Below are 19513 nucleotides of genomic sequence, written 5' to 3' on the forward strand. Positions count from 1 at the left end.
TGCACTATGTGGATTAAAAACTAATAGTAGTGCGGGCCCTGACGGTCTTGATGCAAAGTTTCTGAAAATGGCTGCACATGTTTTAATGTTTCCACTAGCTGATCTGTTTAATCTGTCCATAAACACCTGCTCATTTCCTTCAATATGGAAGACCGCGAGAGTTACTCCTGTCTGCAAAGGAGGCGATCCGACCGACTTAAACAATTATCGTCCAGTTTCTATTATATGTGCTGTTGCCAAGGTTTTTGAGAAAATTATATTCAATCAACTATATCAGTACCTTAATGCATATCATGTTTTATCACCAGTACAGTCCGGCTTTAGAGCTGGATACTCAACAACTACAGCTTTGCTAAAATTTTCCAAGGACATATTCTCCTCCATTGACCAGGATCAACTTGTGGGATCCATGTTTTTAGATCTGTCCAAAGCTTTTGATTCAGTTGACCATTACTTGCTTCTTGACAAACTTTATGCAGCAGGCCTGAATAAAGAGGCAGTTTTATGGTTCAACTCTTATCTTCACAATAGGAAACAGTACGTTCGTTTTGATGGTGTTCAATCTGAGAAATGCACAGTTGAAAATGGGGTACCTCAAGGTTCCACCCTTGGTCCTCTACTTTTTTCTATCTTCATAAATGATCTCCCGCAAATTATACAGAACTGCTCAATAAATTTGTATGCTGACGATACAGTGCTTGATGATGCTAATTCCGATCTCACACAACTACAGATTCAGCTGCAAGCAGATTTTAATCTGATTCAAAACTGGCTTCAAAATAATAAACTAAAGCTGAATTTGAAGAAATCGTGCTGCATGCTTTTTGGTTCTCACTTTAACTTACTTACATCTCCTAACCTACTTACTGCATTTAGTAATGGTTCAACTGTCCAAAACGTTGACTCTGCTAAATATCTTGGACTTTGGTTTGATCCTGAACTCTGCTTCAAACCTCTCGTAGATTACATCATCAGACGAACATGTGCTACTTTAACTCCTCTTTTTCGGTCTGCAAACTGTTTTACACAAGAAGTCAGGAAGCAAATAACTCAACTTGTCCTCCCTGTTGTTGATTATGCTGACACAATTTATCAAAACACTCATGACTTATATCTCAAACCTTTAAATGTTCTCTTCAATTCTCTGTCGATTCATACTCAGATGTCCTTTTAGAACTCATCGCTGTATTTTGTTTGAGAAGCTGAACTGGTTGCAACCATATGAAAGGCGACAATATCACTGGATACTATTCATTTTCAAATGTATTTATTCTTACTGTCCTCTGTATCTTAAACGATTTTTGGTTCCAGTTGCTTCTGTATCTTCTCTAAGAAGCACTCATAGTCTTACTTTCACTGCTCCACGTCCAAACAGAGAGCTCGGTCGCAGAGCCTTCCAGTGCAGGGCTCCATCTGACTGGAATAGTTACCTTTATCCATTCGCGATGTAACATCTTTGGCTCTATTCCAATCCTTATTATTTTCACACCTTAAAGCTTCCTGTTTATGTTTTTAGTTTTGTTTTTTTTGTGTCTGGTTTTTTTTTTTTTTTTTTCCCCTTTGAACTTCCGTCAATGATGTATCACCTGTTTCTGAATTCATGGAGGACTGGGGGGTGAGGGAACAAAGGAGCATGTCTGTCCTGTGTGTGTGTGTGTGTGTGTGTATGTCTGTTTATGTGTATATGTGTGCATTTATGTATGTTATTGTAAATTGTGTTAGATATGTATGTGTTTATGGACCCCCTCGAAAACGAGATGCGACATCTCAAGGGGCGTTCCATTAATAAAACTTCAAACTTCAAACATACACAGAGGTTTTCCAGAGTAAAATGTAAAAAATAAAGTCAGTAGTGTAATAAAAAATGAAGTCAATTTAATCAGAAGAGGTTCATCGAATACAATGGACACTTTCTAGAATAATTAAAACAGAGTGAAACAGCCAAAGGAAGACAAGAAATGGAAAAAATGAAAGCATGAAACACAGTAAAGCAACAAAAAATAGAAAAGTTTATTTACAGGACATGACAGAAGTGCTCACTGACATATTGAACTGAATTAAAGTCCTTTCTTTGTCCCTCATGGGGAAACTGCAGGGTTGCAGCAGCAAAAACAACACGGAAAGAAAAATAGAAAAATACAAAGCCGACTAGATGTGGGCTCATGAACCTCTTTTACTGTGTTTTCACATTTGTTTTGTTTGCATGCTTTTGCTGTGATTGTATTGGTTGCCGTGGACATTTTAATAGAGTGAGGCCATCCCCACGACCTGCAGCCTTCAGAGGTGAACACGAGTCCAGCTGAAGCTGGTCTCACTCATCAGGGCTGCAGTGTGAGAGCGAGCCAGGATTTAATGAGAGCAGGTGTGGAGCAGCAGAGCGCCGCGGAGGAGGCGAGGAGGAGGCGAGGAGGAGGCGAGGAGGAGGAGGAGGAGGCGAGGAGGAGGCGAGGAGGAGGCGAGGAGGAGGCGAGGAGGAGGAGGAGGAGGAGGAGGAGGCGAGGAGGAGGCGAGGAGGAGGCGAGGCCCGTCCAGGCTGCAGACGGGAGCGGGACGACCCAGAGAGGGCCCACAACACCACCCAGCTCCAACAGCCGCAGGGTCCGATCCCTGCCTTGCCTGCGAGTAGCCGCTGTTGAGAGGGGGGGCGCTACCGGGGCGGCGCAGCCTCGCCTGGGGGGGTCGACAGCCGCGGGCTCTTTCCTGGCCGTGTTGCGCGTGCCTGCAGGGGGTCGCTGCTGGTGCGACCGGACCGTCCGCAGAGGGAGCAGGAGGAGGAGGAGGAGCCGCTGGCTGACGGTCCAGGCTGGGCTCGAACCAACGTCCCGGGCGGAGGTCCACACGAGGTCTGACCAGCGCAACGGACCGGCCCCGAGGACGGCACAGCAGCGCCGATCATCAGCCCTGCTGGAGAGACATGTCGGGCATCTGGCCGCATAGCTTTAGCCACGCCCACGTGTCTCCTGACCTCCTCCTGCTAGTGTGGTGTGTGGTGTGTGTGTGGTGTGTGGTGTGTGTGTGGTGTGTGTGTGTGTGTGTGTCAGTTGACACTAAATGAAATGGTGTAAATCTCTGAGCTGGAGCGTTCCCATTGCGTGCTGATGTCCCTGTTGTGTTTGTTGTAGGAGGAAGTGGAAGAGCTGGGACAGCAGGACGGGTGTGAGGACAGAGAGGACAGAGACGTCCCCCACCTGCAGAAAGGACGGGGTGCGGTGACTCGGCGGCCCTTCCAGACGGGCGCTGGTTCCACCGCAGTGCGGAGGAGGAGGGTCTGGAAAACCCTGGACTGGTGGAGGACCGTCTCAGGGAGCGTCCTCTTCTTGCTTGTGTGTCCCGGGGACCAGCGTCTCTGCGGAACCCGTCTTCTCTCCTGCCGGGGACATGGTCTCAGCGGAGCAGTCTCACTCCTGAGCAGCTCCTGGTTCCATTCCCGCAGGAAGTAGCGGTGCTGGGGGGCTGCAGCACCCGGTCTTTTGTCTCAGTCACGCCACACATTGTTTTTCTCACCGTCACCGAGACGAGGCCCACAAGATCAAGAACACCGGCACCAAGTGGACCCCCGGCATGCGGGTCAAGGACTTTCATGGCGCCAGCAAGGCGGAGCGGACCCGTAAACTGGAGAAGGTCCAGAGGAGGGGCGGAGTCCTGCTGACCACGATTTTAATGAGGTGTCGTTTATGTTTTGGTGAGTTCTATCTCTTGAGTTATTGATGCCGGAAGTCCGAATCTGTGAATATCTTGCCAACTTTACCCAACGATGTTAGTTGATCCGCCTTCGTTAGTCGCTGAAGCCAGACCAGTGAACAGACTCGTCTTCCTCGCCAAAAACCTGAAGGAAGTGAACTGCAGGGAGTGTTTAACTCTGCAGAAAACCCCTCTTTTGTTCTTTAAAATAGTTTTTGAGAGAGTTCAAAGAATATTTTCAGGTTGTGTTTCTGACTGAGTTATTAGTGTATTTTGCATATTGCTATTTTTGCAAGTTTTATAGAAATGCATGCAGATTGGGTATTTTTATTTGTTTTATTGATATTAAGATATTAATTTTTTATAAGTTATTTTCGATTGTTCTTTCAAGTTGTAGTTTAATAAATACTCAACTTTGGAATTATGAATAATCGTGGTTATTAATCGTGATTTCAGTATCTATCAACATAATCGTGGTTATTATTTTTGCCATAATCGTCCAGCCCTGCCCGGCAGGGCGACCTGCTCCGAGCCGTGGACCTCTTCAAGATCCAGCAGAGTCCCAAACTGGAGAGCCGGATCCAGAAGATCCAGGATCTGATCTCGGAGACCGAGCAGGACGAGGAGCGGGACGAGTTCGTGGACGGCAGCGGCCTGCTGCTGTTCAGAGAGCTGCACGACCGGCTGTACGGCTACCAGCGGGAGGGCGTGGCCTTCCTGTACGGCCTGCACCGGGACCGGCGCGGCGGCGGCGTCCTGGCCGACGACACGGGCCTGGGCAAGACCGTCCAGGTGGTCTCCTTCCTGTCCGGGATGTACGACGGCGAGCTGGTCCGCCACACGCTGCTGGTCATGCCCACGTCGCTGCTCGCCAACTGGACCCGCGAGTTCTCCAAGTGGACCCCCGGCATGCGGGTCAAGGACTTTCATGGCGCCAGCAAGGCGGAGCGGACCCGTAAACTGGAGAAGGTCCAGAGGAGGGGCGGAGTCCTGCTGACCTACAGCATGCTGGTGAACACCTGGCAGCAGCTGGCGTCGTACCGGGGACGCGAGTTCATGTGGGACTACTTGATCCTGAACGAGGCCCACAAGATCAAGAACACCGGCACCAAGAAGACGTCAGCAGGGACGTGTCCTGGTCTCCCAGAACCCGGCGCCTCGCCTTGCCGGGCTACCGAGTCCTTCTTCACCATCTGGGCCCGTTGCGTCGCTGAAGACCGGTCCTCACGCCCCACGTCCTCCAGACAGGAGTCCTGCACGAGTCTCGCACCGAGCTGCTCCGCGGCGTGGCTCACGAGCGGAGCCTCCTCTGAAGGTACCGGAGCTTCCAGCCCGCAGACTGATCGCGGACGTTCCCGCAGGATGGGACCGGATGGAAAAACGGTCTCCAGACGATCCGGGGGCCAGCTTCTTTCACCGGCGGGGGTCTGAGGCGCACAGCCCGGGGGGTGGAGCTTCTTTCGCCGGCACTCCATCTGAGGGCGGCGGCGGCGGCGGCCAGAGGCAGGCGATCCGGGGCGGGTGGAGCGCGGCCCGCTGGTCCAGAGAGGGGGGTTGGTTCTGTCACGGTGCGAGGACGGAAGGACCCGCAGCCAGGCAGAGTCCACATGTCCTCTACTTCCAGAACGCGGGGCAACAGGAACGCGAGCCGAGCCGAGGCGCCGGCAGGGACGGGAACACACGGAGAACCCACAACGACCGACCAGGACCAGAGAGAACAGCCGGGCTCCGGCAGGGGAAACGCAGGTGTGGCGCATCAGGGCGGTAACGAGACGGGCAGGAGGACATGAGGGCAGACGACCCAAACCAGAGCCCAGCGCCCCCACAAGGCCGCGGGGCCGGGGCCTGGCGGTCGTGGGGAAGAAGAAGAAGGGATCAGGTGACAGACGCTCGGCGCCGTTACAGAAGCCTGTTTTTGTTCAGAGAGCAGCTTCTGCTCTTTGGACTGAACTTCATAGGCTGCTTTTGGACGAGAACATTCTGGAAAGTCATCTTTGAAGTTGCTGCTGAACTTTCTTCTTGCTGTTGTATTTAAACGCCCTGTTCATTCTACTCTGTTATGTTTGCTCCCGAATTAAAAAAATATTTCTGGACTTGTTTATGAAGTTACTGTTGCACTGCTGTTATTGATACTGTTTTATCTAAATGACTTCATTTTACAATGTTGTGTCTGCATTTCAGTTTAGAAATCTAGTGGCTGCGCTTTAAGTTATTGAAAGTAATTATTCCCAGATTGATTTAGTTCAGCTGTATTTGCACTGCTGTTTTTTATCCTGTTCTCTTTAAAAAGAAACGGCTTGAATCTGCTGTATTGATTCATGTTGGAGGGTTTAACCTGAGCCGGGCCTCACCCCCGTGATGGTCATGTGACAGTCCTGCAGGCGAGGCCTGCTGTTATTTTAGAAAGTACTGGTATCGGATCGGGACTCGGTATCGACCGATACCCACAGGAAAAGTATTGGGATCAGAATGAGACACAAAGTGATCAACACACACACACACACACACACACACACACAAAAGTAAAAGACTAAAAGAGGTGAAAAAGTCGTGGACATCCAGTAAAAGACACACAACAGTATAAGGAACATAAAGCAAACTACAAATAATACCAACAGAGACAAAACAACAAAGACCCTGAAGACCTGGACTGAGCCACAGACAGGAACAAAGCAAACACTGAAGGACAGAACGAGTCCTCAAGGACCAACATGATGCAGAACAGCCAAGAACCACAGCGACACGCAGCAAGACAACCGGGTCGCCCTGGGGTCGCCCTGGGGTCGCGTCCAGGACGTTTCTGGACGAGCAGTGAGGGTTGGCTTCATCCAGCATGTCCAGACAGGACCTGCAGCATGGCGTCGGGGCCAGTTCAGTGTCTGTTCATCGACTGACAGTCAACAGAATGAACCAATGGACTCAGAAAAACAACTGACAAGGTGAGCGCCAGCTATCTTCCCCTCTGCCACCGCTCCCATGAGCAAGGCCTCGGTCCACCGCTGACTACACCTGGCAATTAACCTGTTTCTGATTCTGACTGTAACTCTGAAAACTCCGCTCAGATGAACAGACATACAGAAACATACATGCTACAACATTTACAAGTCCCAGAGGGACCAGCGGGACCAGCAGCACCGTCTCAGCAGAAAGGTCAAATAAACTACAAGAGTTTTGTCGGCGCAAAAATGAAGGTTTTTAAGACGCCGTCAGCGCATCGTGGAAGTTGGGCCTCCTGTGAGAAGCCACATAATGGCTCCTCCCACCCCGTCCTGAACCCAGCCTTCAGGGCGGCAGGACTGTTGGTACCTGCTGCCTTCATATGAGGAAGTCTGAGCCACGAGGCTGCAGGAGCTGGAGCTCAGCATGAAGGATGGGAGCGGCTGGAAGAGATGGCATCGGCCTGTCGGCGTGCTCCGTTCAACTCCTGCTGCCGGTTGGTCAACCTGAAGAGTAGAGGAAACATCGGCACAGAGTCCACTTGGAATCTGTAGAATAAAACCATCGGAGACTCACTGATCTGCAGTTGGTCTGAGACAGGACCGTCGCTGTTGGCCTTTGGGTGAAGATTCTCTGGATGACACGTAAAATTTAGCTTCTTATCCAGAACAGTCCCGAGATATTTATGATCATCGTCGGTCTGCTGTCGGGCCTTTGATGATGGCTCTGTGACTTCGGTCTTAACTCCGTGCTCGTCCGTGGTTTTCTCTGCGTCGAGTCGAAGAAAAGCATCAGCGACACGACTGTGGGGATGTTCATGGACAAGCTAGAAGGATCAACATCACGCCGCCAGTACGGCACACAGGAGAGTCTTCCGTGGCGGCGACTGCCGGCCGGCGAACACACCTGGCGACTCCTCCACACGTTTCCTGTCCTCACAGAGAGCTGATGTTACTTCAGCTTGTATTTACAGACTAATGAAAAATGGATGTTCAGTTCACAAAAAACATTCCGCCTGGTGCCAGACGTCCAGACAGTCGACTGCACAACGTGCTTTGCTCAGCGAGGCCTCTGATTGGTCGCTTTGCGTTGCAGCCACGACGTGGCGGCTCCCATGAGCCCTCACGCCCAGGAAGTATCCGGATACATCGACTTCAACGTTTCCATGCCGTCGCAGAACCTGTGGAGGGTGGTGAGTGTGACCCCTGACCCCTGACCCCTGACCTGTGACCGGCGCTGACCAGAGCCCGCCCTTTGTTATCTGTAGGTGCGTTCGACATGAGAAAGCCAGAGGCAGACCTTCAAGGCTTCTGAGCCGCCCCGCCCAGATGTGGCCCGGCGTCACTGATACGTAGGACCTACGTAGGGCGTCGAAAACTCGCGAGACCCAAACGAGATCGGTCACAGAGGAGCCGCTGTGAGCTGCTGGAGAGCAACTCACCGCGGCTACCTGGCCCACCGCTCTGGTTCATCCAGGCAGGGGATTGGACCCGAGCCCACTCGTCATCAGTTTGATGACAACGCGCTTTATTTGCATAAATAAACACCCAGTCCCGGCTCCAGCCCAGTGTAGAGGGGGGAGGGGGGCGGCGGCGGCTACAAATGGGGGTGGGGGGGGGGGGGGGGGGGGGGGGGGGGGCGCAAAGCTGGCGAAAAAGTAACGGAGCAACACAAAAACAGAATCCACAGATCAGAGGCCTGTTCTACTGTGTCCAACAACGTATGATCATTAATCACACTGCTAAAAAGCACAAATAGTAATAAAAGAAATGATAAAATAACCAGCCCTCACCTTTAGTAGAGCTGGAGTCTCCTCTTTTTTTTTCTGGAATTTTGAATAGCACAACACTTCATATTGATTTGATCAAGCCAGTGGAGTTTGCTGTTGTTTTTTAAGCACAAAATAGACTGAAAACTTTATTTATTAATTTTTTGGACTGAGGGGGCGAGGCAGTCTGCCCCCCTTGATGCCTTGTCGCACTTGCAGCAGCAACACGCTTCACATGACAGAAGCCAAAACGTAACTTAAAATTATTTTGTTTTTTAAATTTTATTTATTTCAGTTAACTGAATATGAATTAACACAATGTGACACACAAAAGAAATTATGAATTCTTTTGTTTTTAATAAGAAAAACAAAATTACCCCTCTGACAGCCAGGGGGGGCAAGGAGGCACAGGCATTGCCCCCCTAATTGACACCCCGGACACCGGGCCTGTAAACACCCCCCACGGTTCGAGTCATGAGAAACACGAACATGGAGAACATAGCGTTGTCCGACTTGGAGGCAGACTTATAACTCCGCCCCACGGCTGCGCCGTCTGCTTCGTCTAGCTCTGTCTACCTCTGGCTTTGCCATCGTGAACGCACCTTGTCTTTCAGGAAGTCTCCAACCGGGAGGCGGAGTCAAACGTGTGGAGGACCATCCTGTCTGAAGTGCGATTGGTCCACGTCAACACGTCCGCCGTGCTCAAGGTGACCTCCAGTGGCCTCCAGTGACCTCCAGTGACCTCCAGTGACCTCCAGTGGCCTCCAGTGACCTCCAGTGACCTCCAGTGGCCTCCAGTGACCTCCAGTGACCTCCAGTGGCCTCCAGTGACCTCCAGTGACCTCCAGTGATCTCCGACACCAGGAGTGTGTGAGCGGGACGTGACCGTGTGTGTGTGTGTGAGTGTTTGTGTGCGCAGCAGTGGAACACAGCGTGGCGCTCTGGCAGTGGGCGTGGCCTCCGTCCTGCTCGCTGTCGTCTGGTCCTATCAGACCTTCAGTCCCCTGACGTACGGCCGCCCCGAGCTGTCGGCCAATCAGCTGCGAGCGCTGAGGTGGAGGGACAGCTGGGACGTCCTGTACCGCCGCCGCTAGAGCCCCGCCCCCTGCCGGCTCATCAGTCTGACCCCGCCTCCATCAGCCTGACCCCGCCTCCGTCAGCCTGACCCCGCCTCCATCAGTCTGACCCCGCCTCCGTCAGCCTGACCCCGCCTCCATCAGCTCCTCATTGGAGGACCGCTGGGCGCTGAGCGGCTCCCTCACAGGACTGGAGGCAACAGAAGGTTCTAGAAGCTGTTCTCCGGAATGTGATCCGGTTCCACAGCCTGAAGGAGGAAGACAGCGGACTGCTGTGTTTCCTCTGAGGGAACCCGACTCTCTGAAGTGTTCATGTTCAATGATATTCATTTGAAAATCAGAATAATAAAGTATTAAAACACACCTTCACATTAAGAGTCTTTAATGGTTCAAACCTTCACATTAAGAGTCTGTAATGGTTCAAACCTTCACATTAAGAGTCTTTAACGGTTCAAACCTTCACATTAAGAGTCTTTAACGGTTCAAACCTTCACATTAAGAGTCTGTAATGGTTCAAACCTTCACATTAAGAGTCTTTAATGGTTCAAACCTTCACATTATCAGATCACAGATTGGATTTCAGCCTGCAGTTCCTCTTTCCTCCTGAGACGTGGTGGCGCTGTTCCTGCTCCAGATGAGTCTCTGCTCCGCCTCCGTCTTGGATGTCCAACCCAGCGTCCACAGCCTCCGTCCACTGCATCCGTCCCCTGCCTCGTCCACTGCCTCCGTCCCCCGCGCTGAGCCCCGGGGCCCCGAGCAGAGCAGAGGCGCCAGATGTTGGACCTCATGGCGTTTCCATGAGGGTTCCGCCTCTCATGGCTTCAGTAAAGTCTGGTAGAGCAGCTGAAAGCTGTGAAGCCGCCGTGCAGAGAGCAGCACTCCTCCTGTACCACTCCCGTGAAGAGCCAAGACTCAGGATTAGTGCTGCAACAGGCCATCAGCAGGTCAGGGCTGAGGCCAAGCTGATGGTCGATGGCCTCGCCGCCAAAATAAAGGGAAAATGATCGACGGGTTGCAGAGATTTCAAAATCAAAGACACAGTCTGCTGTTCGGCTCACAGATTCATTCAGTAGAATCTGAAAGAGTTTATTCACCATTAATCTACAATTTTGTGCAATCAGTGATTTAAATGTGTCCTGGGTCACGAGGCACAGTATCGAAAGCCATGTAATCAGAGTACTGGATTACTGTATCCACAGATTGTCCTGCTGCCACTGATGAGAGGAGATCCGTGGTTCTTGTGCTGGACTGTCCTCAACATAGTCCTAGGCTTTACTTCTTATTGTCTCATGCTAGCTGTTGCCAAAGCTGTCCGTCCCTGGGAGAGGGATCCCTCCATACTGTGGTTCTCCCCAAGATCTCTTCTTTTCCCACTGGGTTTTTGGAGTTTTTTCTTGCCGGATGTGAGGGTCTAAGGCGGTGGTTGCTTCGTTCTGTCTCGTTACTGTAAATATTGACATATTACCATTATGCTTATTCACTGTTTTTACTTTTACCGACAAATGTAACATCTTGAAGCCTCTGAGGCAACTGTTGTTGTGATACTGGGCTGTACAAAAATACATTGATTGATTGATTGATTGATTGATTGAGGAGAACACCGGACAGAACGTCTGAGCGGAACAGAACGACGTTCTCTCAGAACGACCACAAGGGGGAGCCGCAGAGCGTCAGAGAGACGAGAGGAACGAGTAACTAGATTACATCAAAGACCCTGCAGAACGTCACCGTCCAACCACGGAACTGTGAGGAACCTTTATTTTGAAGGAAACATCAAATCAAACAGACAACAGACGACAAGAAACAGCTCAGTCCTCCTCTTCCTCCTCCTCCTCTTCATCCTCCTCCTCCTCCTGTTCATCCTCCTCTTCCTCTCCCTCATCTTCCTCCTCCTCCTCTTCATCCTCCTCCTCCTCCTGTTCATCCTCCTCTTCCTCATCTTCCTCCTCCTCCTCTTCATCCTCCTCCTCCTCCTGTTCATCCTCCTCTTCCTCCTCTCCCTCATCTTCATCCTCCTCTCCCTCATCTTCCTCCTCCTCCTCCTGTTCATCCTCCTCTCCCTCATCTTCCTCCTCCTCCTCTTCTTCTTTCTCCTGCTCCACCTTCACTTCCTCCTCTTCCTCCTCCTCTTCCTCCCACCGTCCTGCGGCCACTGACAGGCGCCGCCCGAGGCTCCGCCCCCTGGACTCGGGTCCTGAGGCGAACTTGGGGGTGGAGGTGTGGAGGAGGTCCGGGGAGCCGTGGAGGGACGGGTCTTCAGGCTCGTCTTCCTCGCTGTCATAAATGACGGCGGCCCTCCTCTTCCTCACCGCCACCACCGACCCGTCCACCGAGGCGTCGGTGTTGGGGGTGTGGTCGTTGTGTAAGCTCCGCCCACACCGTTCCGGGCGGGTCTGGTCAGAGAGAGTCCTGCTGACGTCGAAGCTGCCGTCCAGCTGCAGGCGGGACAGCAGGTCCTGCTGGACCGCCTCGCTGCCCGGGCCGCCCAGGTCCCAGTCCTCTGGCCCGGGTCCCGGTCCGTCCTGGTCTGAGGACAGGACGCTGTCCTCCAGCTGCAGTCTGGGACCCTGATGCCCGGTCCCGGGTCCGTCCCAGTCCACGTTGCTGTCCTCTGGCCCGGGTCCGTCCCCGTCCCGGTCCCAGGTGTCGTCCAGCTGCAGGTTGAAGTCGCTCCCGTAGGACCGGAAGGCGGCGGCGGGCGAGCGGTCGTCTCCCAGGACGGAGCGAGACGTGTGGAGGACGGACAGCCGGTGGTCCAGCAGGGGGGGGGAGGGGCGGCCGGGGGAACGGGGCTCAGGACCCGCTGACCTCCTGGCGGGGTCCTGCCGGTCCGGTTCCGGGTCCTGGAGCGACGCGTTGGCCGGTTCCGGGTCTGGTTCCGGATCCGGGGAGGCGGACCGGTTCTCTGCGGTGCGGTCCTCGGTCAGGTCCACCACGGAGTCCTCCTGTCCCGACCCGGCAGAGTCCAGCTGGAGCCGGAGCGGCGATGGATCGGACGGACCGGATCCGGGTCGTCTGGACCGCTTCTCCATGCTGCTGAGGAGAGACGGACCGTCAGGGAGAGCCCAGAACCGGCTCTGGGACCGGGTCCTGGGAGACCGGGACACGTACCTGTGGACGTCCGCCTGCAGCCGCAGCCAGGCCGCCTCGGTGCCGGACGCCACGCCGTCCTCCAGGAGCTTCCGCCGCTCAGACTCCGCCCCCACCAGCTCCCGGGCCGTCTGGACCCGCCCCCGGATGTAGAGCCGCTCCTCGCCGTCCTCCGGCGCCTCGTCCTCGTCCCGGTCCGGGTCCAGGGAGAACAGCAGGTCGTGGCGGGACACGCCGAACACGCCCATGGCGAGCAGCGCGGCGACGTGGCGGTCCAGGTCCGGGTCCGGGTCGGCGTGCAGCGCCTGCAGCTGCAGCGCGGTGGACGAGGACCGCGGGTCCTCCAGGGTGAACAGCTCCCGCAGCTCCTGCTTGCTGAAGTACCGGAACGGGTTCTTGTTGTCGCCGGTGTTCTGCCGGATCAGCGAGTCCTTGAAGACCTGGCGCCGGTAGATCTTCTCCTCCACCGAGCCGCAGGTGATCAGGCGGTAGATCAGCACGTCGGCGGTCTGGCCGATGCGGTAGGCGCGGTCCACCGCCTGGGCGTCGGTGGCCGGGTTCCAGCTGGGGTCGTAGATCACCACCCGGTCCGCCGCCGTCAGCGTGACGCCGACTCCGCCCACCTGGGTGGTGAGCAGGAAGACGGAGTGGCGGCCGCCGCTCTGGAACAGGCCGATGCGGCGCTCGCGCTCCGCCAGCTGCGTCACGGTTCCGTCCAGCCGCAGGACGCCGAAGCCGCGGCGGCGCAGGACCCGCTCCAGGATGTCCAGGACCTTGCGGTAGTGGGCGAACACCAGCGTGCGGTGGCCCTCGGCGCGGAGCCGGTCCAGGAGGGCCAGCAGGAACACCATCTTCCCGGACTCCGAGATGAGGGTGGCGTCGGGAACGCCGGCGATGCTCTGCGCGTCGGGGTCGCGGTCCGGGTCGCCGTCCTGCCGCCCCCCCTGCAGGCCCAGCTGGGCGGCGGCCTTGGCGGACAGCAGTCTGGGATGGTCGCACAGCTTCTTGAGGATGGACAGCTCGGCCAGCGGAGACCGGGACGCCAGCAGCAGCTCCTTGATGTGGTCCAGGGACAGGAACTGCCGGTAGATCCGCTCCTGGACTTCGCTCAGGTACGTCCAAACCACCAGGTCCTTCTTCCGGGTCAGTCTGGGCGCGGTCCGGCCGCCGGGGACCGGCGGGTCCTCCGGATCCTGGGGGGACGGGGTCTTGGACTGCTCCTGGACCTCGGACTTGGTCCGGCGGAGGAAGTGGGGCCGGATGATGGCCATGAGGTTCTCGGACATCTGGGCGCCCAGGGCGCGCTCGCCGGGCGTGGCGTCCTTCTCCCGGGCCCGGGTGATGGGGTTCTCGTACTGGGTCTTGAAGGTCTTGGCGGTTCCCAGCAGGGTCCCCTGGCAGGCGAAGTCGAACAGGGCCCACATCTCCCGCAGGTTGTTCTGGACCGGCGTCCCGGTGAGGAGGACGCGGTTCCGGGCCGGGACGGCGGCGGCGCTCTTGGTCGTCTTGGTGCTGGAATTCTTGATCTTGTGGGCCTCGTCCAGGATCAAGTAGTCCCACATGAACTCGCGTCCCCGGTACGACGCCAGCTGCTGCCAGTTGTTCATCAGCATGTTGTACGTGGTCAGCAGGACTCCGCCCCTCCTCTGGACCTTCTCCAGTTTACGGGTCCGCTCCGCCTTGCTGGCGCCATGAAAGTCCTTGACCCGCATGCCGGGGGTCCACTTGGAGAACTCGCGGGTCCAGTTGGCGAGCAGCGACGTGGGCATGACCAGCAGCGTGTGGCGGACCAGCTCGCCGTCGTACATCCCGGACAGGAAGGAGACCACCTGGACGGTCTTGCCCAGGCCCATGTCGTCGGCCAGGACGCCGCCGCCGCGCCGGTCCCGGTGCAGGCCGTACAGGAAGGCCACGCCCTCCCGCTGGTAGCCGTACAGCCGGTCGTGCAGCTCTCTGAACAGCAGCAGGCCGCTGCCGTTCACGTCCACGAACTCGTCCCGCTCCTCGTCCTGCTCGGTCTCCGAGATCAGATCCTGGATCTTCTGGATCCGGCTCTCCAGTTTGGGACTCTGCTGGATCTTGAAGGCCCGTTTGAAGAGGTCCACGGCTCGGAGCAGGTCGCCCTGCCGGGCCGCCTGCTTCCCGTCCCGGATGAACCTGAACACACCCCAGAGAGAGAGCGAGTGAGAGAGTGATGAGTGACAGCGGGAGAGAGAGTGACACAGTGAGAGTGATGAGCGAATGACACAGTGACAAAGCGAGTGAAAATGATGAATGAGTGAGTGAGAGTGATGAGCAAGAGACAGAGTGAGTGACAGAGAGAGAGCGTGAGTGAGAGATGAGCGAGTGACAGAGTGAAAAAGCAAGTGAGAGTGTTGAGCGAGTGATTGAGTGACAGAGTGAGTAAGTGAGAGAGTGAGAGAGCGAGTGACAGTGAGAGAGCGAGTGACTGAGTGAGTCAGAGAGTGAGCGAGTGACCGATTGGGTGACAGTGTGTGTGTGTGTGTGTGTGTTGTACCTGTGGTAGGTTTCTGTGGCGTCTTCCTGGCTGACAGTCAGAGAGCTGTGGAGAAAGAGGCGGAGCTTAGAGTCATGCAGCCAATCACATCCGTCCAGGTGAGCGCTGCAGACCAATCACACGGCCCCTCCTCCAGCCCCGCCCCTTAAACACGAGGAAGTATCGATGACAGTCCGTCAGTGCAGCTTTGATCAGGAGGATCCATCAGATCCATCAGGAGGAGGATCCATCAGATCCAAGCTGATCGTCCTCGCTCAATGGCCACGCCCACACCTGAGAGCCGCCACGCCCCCACTCGGTGTGATCGCACAACAACAACCAGCACCGACTGAACAGCAACAAACCCTCACCGCAACAGGACAGGACCGATGGATCTGATGAATCCTCCTGATGGATCTGATGGATCCTCCTGATAGATCTGATGGATCCTCCTGATGGATCTGATGGATCCTCCTCCTGATGGATCTGATGGATCCTCCTCCTGATGGATCTGATGGATCCTAGCGACTGAGGTGCTGCACTGACTTTCTGACAGTAACACTTCCTTGTTTCTAAGAAACACCATATTTCTCCGAGTCAAAAATCAAGGTCGGAACCGCAGATCATCCCGCCACTGTGCTGATCTGGATCACATCTTATGTCGGAATTCCGAGATCTGGATCTCATGATTACGACATAAGGCGTGTGATTTTCTACTTTCTACTTTGGAGCCAATTCTATTTAAATTGCGACTCCATATTATCAGTTATTGCAGTTTTACTCTCCACACACTTCCTGATCCACAAACAGAAGTTGAACCACACACTTCTCGTAACAATATGAAAGTGGTAGTTTTGCAGAACCAGGCGGATCTGCTCAGTCATTCATTTGAAGTGGACTTGAAGGTTTTACGCGTTCAGCAGGTCAATCAGGAACACCTGGCGCTCGCTGCTCATTAAGCTAGCGAAGCTCCACACAGCATGTGGAACAGTTTCAGGATTCAGAAATGTAAAAATAACATCTCAAATCAGTAATCTGCAGAGATCAACAACATGTCTGCACACCGTTACAGCGAATCATCGACCCGTTTCTGCTCAGCGGCTCCTGAAAAAAGCTGCAGGAACAGAAACGCTGTTCAAAACAACCCGAGCCTCCAAACAGCCCGAGGGAGCCTTTATATCAACGCTTCACCGCAAATGTCCCCGTCTCTTCAGGAAACCCTGGAGAACAAACCAGCAGGACGTCCATCAGAATGTCCATCAGAACGGACAGAAGGACGGACAGAAGGACGGACAGGTCAACAACTTTTTACAGGAAACTGGACACTGGTGCTTCTCATCAAACTGCTGCTCTGGAGTGTCAAGGTTCCAGGAGTTAGACTGCTCCGCTGAGACCATGTCCCCGGCAGGAGAGAAGACGGGTTCCGCAGAGACGCTGGTCCCCGGGACACACAAGCAAGAAGAGGACGCTCCCTGAGACGGTCCTCCACCAGTCCCGGGTTTTCCAGACCCTCCTCCTCCGCACTGCGGTGGAACCAGCGCCCGTCTGGAAGGGCCGCCGAGTCACCGCACCCCGTCCTTTCTGCAGGTGGGGGACGTCTCTGTCCTCTCTGTCCTCACACCCATCCTGCTGTCCCAGCTCTTCCACTTCCTCCTACAACAAACACAACAGGGACATCAGCACGCAATGGGAACGCTCCAGCTCAGAGATTTACACCATTTCATTTAGTGTCAACTGACACACACACCACACACACACCTATGACAGACAAACTATCTGTGAAGTCACACACACAACACCTCTGACACACCCCTCCTCCCTCACCCTGGCAGTAACACTGACACACACTCCCCTCCAGCACTACACCAATCTGGGTGTGGTCTTCGACAGTTCCTTCAAGTTTGAGCAGCAGGTCAGCGCAGTCATCAGAAGAAGTTTTCTCAACCCGAGGACTTTGGCCAAAATTAAAACTTATCTTCCCCAGGCGGGGCTAGAGCAGGCCATGCACGCCTTTGTCACCTCTCACCTGGATTATTGCAATAGTCTTTACACCGGTATTGATAAAGCCCAACTCCACCGCCTGCAGCTCGTCCAGAACTCCGCCGCCCGACTCCTCACCTCCACCAAAAAACACGCTCGCATCACCCCGGTTCTCGCTTCCCTTCACCGGCTCCCCATCCGCTACCGCATTGATTTCAAAATTCTTTCAACAGTTTTTAAATCTCTTCATCTCCTCGCCCCTCCCTACCTGACCGATCTTCTCCGCCCCCTCAACTCTTCCAGAGCGTTACGGTCGGCTGACCAACGCCTCCTCTTCATTCCCAGGACCAGGTTAAAAACCAGGGGGGGCAGAGCCTTTCCTGTTCCTGCCCCGAGGCTGTGGAACTCCCTTCCCCCCCACATCCGCGCGGCCGAGTCTGTGGGAATTTTTACATCACTGCTGAAGACCCTCCTCTTTGCCTCGGCCTTCAGCTAGGTCTTTCCTTGGTGCTCGAGTTTGAGATGTGTTTTAATTGTTTGTGTAGTTTTGTCTTTTCACCGTTTTTTGATTGCTTCTATTCTCTGCACTTGTGTGAAGCACTTTGGCACGGCTATGCCGCTCGTAAATGTGCTATATAAATAAACTTTGACTTGACACCACGAGCGCAGTGAAGTCGGGTCTCGGTGTGGATTCTGTTGACCTGCAGCTGCTCCGCTGTGCTCGTGTCTCCTCGTCGGACAGCAAAGGCAGCGCTTTAAACCGAGGGTCAAGAAGTGAAGCCGGGCTGAGAGTCGTCCAGGCCTCATCGCCTGGACCGCCTGGACCGCCTGGACCACCTGGACCGCCTGGACCGACTCCTCTGCGTCTGACATGTCCGCCTGGCTGAAGCTGTGGAACTTTCTCCCTCTTTCTCGCCTCCGATGGGAGGAGTGCAGCTGTGAGCGCCGGCTGCTGCTCAGCCATGCCAGACGAACTGTCCGTCCTGCCCGCCGAGATCTGCATCCCCTGGTCGGGAGCGTCGCTCCGCTAAAACGGAAACTATGAGACGCCAGACTTTTTCCTACGGCAAAGTACTTTGATAACGAGAAGATGCTGCACGAAAGCTTGGATTTCTTCGCAGTACAGTCTGTTAGATGTGTTGAAGCATTTGATTGAAGTTCAGATTGGAAATTAAAAATGTAATGCCGAAAAATATGTCCGAAGCTCATTTATTTACAGTAAAAACAGGATAGTTTCTATAATTCACGTGGTTTGATCGAAAGACCCGCATCTGTAACGTGTTTTGTATCATCTGATCTGAAAATGTCCATAACATGAATGCAGAGGGGAGGCACTGTTCGGCAGGACACACTGCGTCTCTGCCGAGATTTGCGTGTCTTGTTTATTTATTTTTTTCTTTTTTTCCGGGGGTGGGGGGGCAAATAAGTTTCATGTTCACCAAACCATGTGAATTATATGGACGTGGAACTTATTTGGCCCCAGAAAACCAGGGGATGCAGATCTCGGCAGGCATGCAGAACTCGGCACAACACCGGAACGCCCGTGATCAGTCTGCGGGCTGGGAGCTCCGGGAGCTTTTTGCTCCAAAAGAAGATGCTCCCCTCTTAGCGACGTTTCGGAGCAGCTCAGCAATCTTTGCCCTTTGCCCTTGCCGGTGTGAGACTCGTGCAGGACTCTTGTCTGGAGAACGTGGGGGCACAGGGACCCGTCTTCAGCGACGTAATGGGCCGTGATGGTGAAGAAGGACTCGGTAGCCCGGGAGGTCCACGCAGTTTGCCGCAAATATGTACAAATGACCACGGAAGCTAGGTTAGCCCCCTCGTGCATGTTAACGGACGGGGAGGTTAGCACTGAAGCTAGGCTAGCTCTTCACACATGTTAGCGGACGGGGAGGTTAGCACTGAAGCTAGGCTAGCTCCTCGAACTTGTTTACGGCCGGGAGGTTAGCACTGCAGCTCCGTGTGGATTTCGCCCGTCATATAAACTCACCGCTGAAGCTTCTCGGCAACTGAATCCACGTCGGCATCCATGGCGGAGAGAGTTTCTCACGTCCTGCAGGTTCTGGATCGGGTTTGTGTTTTCAACCTGTGACGCTCTGCCCGCCGATTCTCTCGACCAATGAGAAGGCGGAGTCTGGCGCGTCTTCTTCTTCTTCTTTAGTCTAATGGCGGTGCCTCCGGGTGTACTACCGCCCCCTGCTGTGCTGGAGTGAGATCAAAGTAATTCATTTGATGAGGCGCTGCTCTTCAGCAGATCCCTGCTCTCGTTACTGAATACTTTTCTAGTATTTATCTCGACGTTCCACAGACGGGGCCCCGTGGAGAGCCCGGTCAGCCTCTGGGTCACCTGACCTCCCCGGGGCCCCGTGGAGAGCCCGGTCAGTCTCTGGGTCACCTGACCTCCCCGGGGCCCCGTGGAGAGCCCGGTCAGGCTCTGGGTCTTGACTTGAGGAGTGGGACTGTGGAACTCAGGCTTGTTGTGTG

The 19513-nt window shown here is 54.5% G+C and overlaps 1 protein-coding gene across 1 annotated transcript; it reads right to left on the reverse strand.

Annotated features, from left to right (window-relative positions):
* Nucleotides 1–9644: 9644 nt before the first annotated feature.
* Nucleotides 9645–19135, reverse strand: ercc6l (excision repair cross-complementation group 6-like). The gene is made up of 5 exons (XM_030104948.1): nucleotides 19020–19135; nucleotides 15071–15115; nucleotides 12574–14709; nucleotides 11552–12495; nucleotides 9645–9652 (listed from the first exon to the last, which is right to left on the reverse strand). The coding sequence occupies exons 1-5, from the start codon at nucleotides 19058–19060 to the stop codon at nucleotides 9645–9647; spliced, it is 3174 nt and encodes a 1057-aa protein (XP_029960808.1). The 5' UTR covers nucleotides 19061–19135.
* Between the last annotated feature and the right edge of the window lie 378 nt (nucleotides 19136–19513).

Source organism: Salarias fasciatus, chromosome 12, assembly GCF_902148845.1.
Source record: "Salarias fasciatus chromosome 12, fSalaFa1.1, whole genome shotgun sequence".
NCBI classification, from domain to species: domain Eukaryota; kingdom Metazoa; phylum Chordata; class Actinopteri; order Blenniiformes; family Blenniidae; genus Salarias; species Salarias fasciatus.

Bases quoted from the DNA above. Each gene is read 5' to 3' on its own strand.
- ercc6l (XM_030104948.1), bottom strand. From the start codon at position 19,060: ATGGATGCCGACGTGGATTCAGTTGCCGAGAAGCTTCAGCG. The intron at 15,116-19,019 runs GTGAGTTTATAT...CTTTCTCCACAG, and splicing joins GTTGCCGAGAAGCTTCAGCG to CTCTCTGACTGTCAGCCAGG. The intron at 12,496-12,573 runs GTACGTGTCCCG...TCTCCTCAGCAG, and splicing joins CTGCAGGCGGACGTCCACAG to CATGGAGAAGCGGTCCAGAC.